A 6,700-nucleotide genomic window follows, 5' to 3' on the forward strand; every position below is an offset into this window, starting at 1 on the left:
GATTTAAAAACACCAAAAAATAAGAAGGCCACAACCACACCACAGACTTTCCCTAAAGCCAATAAGAAGGTAAGACCTGCACAAAGCTAGAATTGAATTAAAGGGAACTGAAATAAGCTGACTGAAACATTTTGTTTTCCAGTCTACCAACGTACCCTTCCGTAGAATAAAAGACAACGAAGTAAATGTGGACCCGCGCCTTGCAGACAATTCGTTTGATGCAAAGGTGAATTATTTAATCATAATAATCATTTTTACAGGATTACTGAGCATTATAGTTGTTGAGGTGGCAGATAAACAATCTTTTTTTTAAAAAAATCTCTATAAAATGTTCTATTTCAGATGGGAGCCAATGGAGACTGGGGCCAGAAAGCTAACGATGTGCTCAAGTTCACAAAAGGCAAATCATTCCGCCACGAAAAGACAAAGAAGAAAAGAGGAAGCTACCGTGGGGGAGCCATCTCCACTTCAGTCAACTCCATTAAGTTTGACAGCGACTGAGAAAGTCCACAACCTCCCATTTCAACTGTACTGTACCGGACAGATCAGGAATACAAGTTGTCTGCTCAAACCACCCTCCTGTAAACAGTCTCTCCAGCAGTAGCAGCAGCACACTAACAGAAGATGGTCCATCACACTGAACTGGCCCTTTGATTCGACTTTGCTTTAGTCTGTAATGGAGTTTACATTTAGCAGAGCTGTGGCAGCAGGGAAATGTGCTCCCAACTGTGACATCACTTATAGCCACTAGGTGGCTGCAGCCACTGGCTAATGGAGAAAATGTTTGGCTCTTTCTGCTTGTTTTCACAACCTCCTTTCTTCTTAAATGTTTGTAACATTAAGCAATCTTCTTGTCTAGGTATGATCGAAATTAATCCATCTATACATGTTCTTCATTTTCAAATTTGTTTTTTGTTTAATAGATTACATGGATTCTTGATGTTTGTCCCTTCTTTTTTTTTTTTTTTTTGTCCACATTTAAATGTGAAGAGGTTTGGGGCTTTTTCTTAACATCACAAGAAAACCTATCAAGTAGAAATTTTATACTGTATTTATTATGTTTTATTCCACTTCAATCTTTAAGGGCCTCTCATGGTCGTTTCTCTGTTCAAGGATTTTTTTTTCTTTGGATCCGTTCCCTTTGTTAGGAAGTCCTTTCAGTCCCTCCCTGTACTGTTCAGTGGTATTAAGTATGTAATTCGAACATAGCCATGCTTGTTTCAGTTATTTGATTATCATATGAGATCCTGTGTACCACTGTCTTTTTTTTTCTTTTACACCTCAAATCTGTAAATAAAGACTAAACAATATACTGGTGATGATTTCATGGACAGTTCACTCACTGTTTGCTCAGCTGACAGTTTTACATGTGCACAATTGGGGAGGAACTCCAATTTTTAGTATCTGCACACACCAAGTTGTTGCGTGTGTGCTGATATTGTTGTTGGCAAATTAACAGTCTAGAAAGTACATATTTTTTTAAACTTTGTTAACCCTTTAAACCCTGAACTGTGGAATAACAGCCAGAAAAAAATATTTTCTTTTTAAATTGAGTGCTTATTAAACCTTAATGAAATAAATTAATTTGCATATGTTTACATTTGTATCCTATTTGCTACATCAGGCTTTATTTTTTGCAACTTATTCTTTATAAATGTACTTTGCAATTGCCACTAGGTGGCAGTGGAGTAGCACTGCCCTCAGCATGACGTTTAGTCAACGTATGTAAACTGTCACCCGATTCCTCGGGGCAGTTTGTGTCCAGACAGCTCATTTCCTGTTTGTTTTTTTTCATCTGTTGAACACAGATGCATAAGTCTGTCATCTCAAATGAACTGAGGCCTGTTAGATCAGCATGTGCGGCTAAAGGGATATTCCAGCAATTTAGCACCACTCTGAAAACAGAGATAAAGACTCAGTTCTACACATCATGTACTGTCCATGCTTAGATTTCAGGTTTTATACCAGATGATCAGGGATTTTTTTTCTCAATTAATAAAAAAAACAACCAGTGGAGATGTTGGGTTTTTTTTTGTGTGTTTATTTTTCTTTTCTTTATTTTTTAAGCACTTATCTAGATTGTAGGCAAGGGTGGGGACAAGCCTATCCCAGCTGTCATAAAGTGAAAAGGTGCGCTACACCCAGGACAGGTCACCAGTGTCACAGTGCTTTGGGAGGAAACCAGAACAGGCACAAACTCCACACAGAGAAGCTTGAAACTACCAGGTTTCAACCAGAAAATTCCTTGCTGTGAGGCTAACCACTGCTCCACTACACCACCTAAATCTTCCCTGATAGGTTAGCATGAATAAGTTCAGTATTACTGTACTTCATCTGGGTTGGTATGCATGAAAAATTCTCAACTGAAATGTTTATCAATATATTGTTACAATGTAATCACATTTTCCTGTTAAAGAAACTCAGACATGACCTCACCTGCATACAAGCAGGTTTCCCTCTGGGACATGAAACTATACATTTATCTGTATTTTACAGTGAACTTTACATGAACAGCTGAGTGGCCGTGTTGGCAGTAAAAACTTGTTCTTGACAGCAGTGGCTGTGAAAAATGTCTGGTTTGCATCAGAAAATGACTGAATATTTAATCTTTCCCCGTAAAACTCTACAAACAGCCTTTGGTGAAAAGTGGATTAATCGCAGTGGATTGGATTGGCAGATATTACTGTAGTCAGTGACTGTTTAAATTATTTTTACATTTTATCCTCTTAACTCCTTATGCTCAAGTGGGAAAAGTGATTGCGAGACTAAATAATTTGCAGCCGACTAGCTGATCTCTTATTCTTATTGCAGAGTATATTTTTTCATTAACTCATAATAATATCTGGCAGATAGGAAACCGCATATGACCAAATGAATAATATACTCTCTGGTTTCAGTGCAAAAAGCTTCAGGCTTAGACTGAATGAACAGCGCACACCCCGTGCATACAGCTCATATGTACGCACAAGGAGGAAATACTACATGAACTCAATGCACAAAAAGAGCTGTTGACTTATGATCGAGGTCTGCAGTCACTCCAAATATAGCCTCCCTTGCAAGCCTGGCAACTGCTAACCACTGAGCAATGCTCCAGCGCTCATCAAGCAGAGAAATCTGACAGAGCGTGCTTGCTCGAGGTTTTACATGGATGAACTGTTGAGAAGTGGTTACTGTAGAACGGTTACTGGGCAGTTTTTGAGCACGGATGTAGCTGCTGTTGCACTTGGAGGCTCTGTGCAGCAGCAGTGGGTCAGGAGGTCCTTCAGGGAGTTTTAAAAAGTAAAAGGAAATAGTGTTTTGCTTTGCAGGTTTTAAAGCTCATCATTTGTTGATTTGGGATAAGTGCTTTGAAATTGAATAATTAGGAAAAGGCAGGCCGGCCACAGCTTTTAAAATGTCTTATTTAGAATTTCAACATTTCTTCGGACTGTTGGGCAAACATGATCTTCAGCTGTATGGGGAAGGAATTACCACAGGCCTTCTTATGGGGAAGGAAGTGCTGCAGAGCAAAACAGCACAGAAGACAGAATCTGTACATTTCTTTTTGGGTCTACTTTGCAAGCCCAGAAAATCAATAAATAATTTGATTGAATGAAAAAAAAGAAAGTTTCACAAAGCTGGATATGAGACTCTCCTAGTTAATGTTAAAAGCTGGCATAATGGAGATGCATGACTTTCACTGGACAGCCATTCTATGATTAAAGCAGAATGTAAGTGATGCAATGTTAAAAGAAAAATAATTTTCCACTTCTGAGCTATTGAAATGCCAGACAGAAACTCTGAAAAGACCATTGGTGAGGAATACTGATGAGAGGTCCACGTACCTGATCTCCTGCCTAGCAATCACTCCCAAGCACCACTTCCGTCTGTCAGTCGTATTATGTGCGGCAGAGCGAGCCAGCTCGTTCGGGTAAATTGCAGCAGTGTGTGCACGAAGGGCTGCAGGACAATCTTTTAATGGGCAGCGGAGGCTGAGGACTGCCCATCCTGTCCATTTCAATTAGACAAAAATGCTGACTACTCTTGCGCATAGACACACACAGACACACAATAATTTTCTCCGTCTGGAATGAAGTCAAAGCCAGGGGTTACAATCAGCCATGCGTTTTTGCTTGAAAAATCATTACACTTGACAAATGACTTCCCAGGTGCTCCAACAAATAGTCGTGCTAATCCCCCCCACTGTGCTGTCAAAGAGGGAAAATGGGAACGTGGCAGGACAACAACTTACAAGTCAAGCAGAACTCTGTTATAAAAAATAAAAAGCTTCATCACCATTACATTATTGTAGCATCTTTAATAGAGTTCTTCTTTTAACATCTGTCGTATATAAAGTGTTTCCATAGGGAATAATAATGCTAAGAACACAGGGTAAGACGGCATACTTAATCTTTTATGGGACATTATAGGAATAAAGATGCAGACTGAGTGAAGAGGTGCTAACGACATTACAGACTTCTGCTTTGTCCCACCAAAGAAATATCCAGGCTATGTTAACAGCGTAGAACAGATATACTGCAGCCTTTATAGAGCTGAAGGTCAAACTAGATTGATTCATCTTTTAGTCTTGCCCTTTTGCTGTAAAATGCATTAAATACAGAAGAGCAAAGTGGTGTTTTTAGCATTTGATAAACAGATGCACCGTTCTGCATTCCTTTATAAAATATGGAAAAAAAAAATCAAACATACAAACTTTGTATATTTTCAAACATACAAATACCCATGATGCCTCAGGCAGGCACACTAGAGAAGCCTTTCAGGACACAGTGCACTGCGTCAGGATGCTTCAGCCACAATACTGATAGCTGGAACTACAGCAACATGCGTTAATGATTGATGATGAGCTGCAGTCTTAATTGTCTATTAAACTTCTTAAAACCAAGCAAGACTGCCTTTGATGATATTGGTAATGTTGCCCTATACACCTGCTGTCTTCCGCTCTCAATTGCAACTGGTCTCCTGTGACATTATGTCTTCGGTGTGGCAAAATCCCAGGCGGTATCCTGGGCACACTTCCACATGGCACGCACAAGCCGAGTGAAGCCCATGTCTTTGGGTTTCTCCAGCCCACGCATGAGCCGCTGCTTCATGATGGCTATGAACTCCTTATTACTAAGCTCCCCATTCCCTAAGGAAGACAGACAGAGAAGGAGAGAAGGGGGAGAGGGGTGATGGACAGGGGAGCGGGATGATGAAATAATAAAGGAAGAGTAAGTAAGACGAAGGAGCTGACTTCCATTTATTGATGATTTCTACCTCCGGAGGCTTTGTGTTTCATAAATATTTAGAGCAGAGAGATATGATGAGACTGTCAGCTACTTACCATCACAATCAAAGAGCGCGAACACCACGTCGCACACGTGATCCGACAGCTCCACTTTTGCTACGGTGCGTGCCACCTGCTTCATGGTGACTGAGAGACAGAGGGAGGAAAGATACACAGATAAAAAGATTCACTGTGAGAGCAACACAGGCACAGACTCACACATGTCAGCACATCAGCGGTGCAAGTGGAGAACAGTGTGTGCAAATCAGACTGCTCGGATCAACAAAAAGGGTTTCAATTCGCTGGGGAGGCTATCGGATGGACACATGAGAGAAAGAAGGGGCTGAGAGGAGAAGAAAGAGCGGACCGCTACAGGAAATCCAGCTGGGAATGGAACTGGACTGAGGAAAATATGGAGGATGTAAGTTTAATCAGGATTTACCAATAGTCACAAATGGAGGAGGGCAGGTATGAAAGACGAGTGGGGGTGAACAAATAAAACGTGACAAAAATTTCCCTGCAAATGGTGAGAGAAAAAGATGAGCCAGCACGCCATCAAGAACCTCATTACTGGCCTTCTTTTATATATTCAACAAAGCCATTGTGCAGATCCAGATCACACACCCACACATGAGAAACTGTTCTGAAAGGGTGTGAAATCAGTGGACTTGAGTGCAAGATGAAAGCAAAGGAAAAGAGAGTAACAAAGACATTAAAAAGCTCAGCTGAGACACGAGCTGCTTCGGGCTCGAAGAGGAGAAAAGCGGTTTCAGTTCATGGACGGCAGCAGGGAGCAGAGAGTTCGCAGACATGTGTCTGCCAGCTCGCTGTGAACCCACAGCATCATCCCAAAGCCGCTTTACGCAAAGTCAAAAACACACTGATACACATACGCGGTTTGTTACTGTGCAGAAATGCCACTGAAACCAAATGCCTGAAAAAGCACCTCGGGGTAGACCCTTCGCTCCCTTAACACAGCAGCTGCTTCATAAATGAATCAGAACAAATGGATGCACAGACAGAAAACATATGGAGGTCTATTGATGGACTGAATCACTGCAACAAATGAAGGAAACAGACTCCTCAAACAACTGCCACAGGTCTCATCTGCCGCTTTTGTTCTCACATTAAAAAGATTTTCATTGTCAGCTTCTGACAAATGAATTAAGTAGTAATGAAAGTGCTGAGCCACATAAAGACAGTACGAGTGATTTAATGAATTTAAACTTTGTAATTAGTTTTCACCAGTAAGCACTGAAAATAAATTCTTCAGCACTGAGAACAGCATAACCACAGTGAACTCTGTGGGCGATTTTTAAAGTCTTAATATGTGAGATCTTTCAGGGTTTTTTCTCCTAACTAAACCCCTTTGTGACGCTTTTTATGTGGATGAGTTAACCAACTTTTCAAAGTGAAGAACTACTACTGTGCGGT

General features: G+C 40.7%; 2 protein-coding genes across 4 annotated transcripts in view; one reads left to right on the forward strand and one right to left on the reverse strand.

Moving 5' to 3' along the window:
* The window catches only part of nolc1 (nucleolar and coiled-body phosphoprotein 1), a 7,924-nt gene extending 6,105 nt beyond the window's left edge, over positions 1-1,819 (forward strand). The window contains exons 12-14 of the mRNA XM_005737197.2: positions 5-69; positions 143-226; positions 343-1,819. Coding sequence (XP_005737254.1) covers positions 5-69; positions 143-226; positions 343-501 — 308 coding nt within the window. The 3' untranslated portion in view covers positions 502-1,819. The remainder of the gene's footprint in view (positions 1-4; positions 70-142; positions 227-342) is intronic.
* A 2,458-nt stretch (positions 1,820-4,277) lies between these two features.
* The window catches only part of micu1 (mitochondrial calcium uptake 1), a 35,828-nt gene continuing 33,405 nt past the window's right edge, over positions 4,278-6,700 (reverse strand). For all 3 annotated transcript variants that reach the window (XM_005737046.1, XM_005737044.2, XM_005737045.2), the window contains 2 exons: positions 5,324-5,413; positions 4,278-5,128 (listed from right to left, as the gene is read on the reverse strand). In XM_005737046.1, coding sequence (XP_005737103.1) covers positions 4,968-5,128; positions 5,324-5,413 — 251 coding nt within the window. In that variant the 3' untranslated portion in view covers positions 4,278-4,967. The remainder of the gene's footprint in view (positions 5,129-5,323; positions 5,414-6,700) is intronic.

Source organism: Pundamilia nyererei, unplaced genomic scaffold (genome assembly GCF_000239375.1).
Source record: "Pundamilia nyererei isolate P.nyererei 1_Seehausen unplaced genomic scaffold, PunNye1.0 scaffold00073, whole genome shotgun sequence".
NCBI lineage: Eukaryota > Metazoa > Chordata > Actinopteri > Cichliformes > Cichlidae > Pundamilia > Pundamilia nyererei.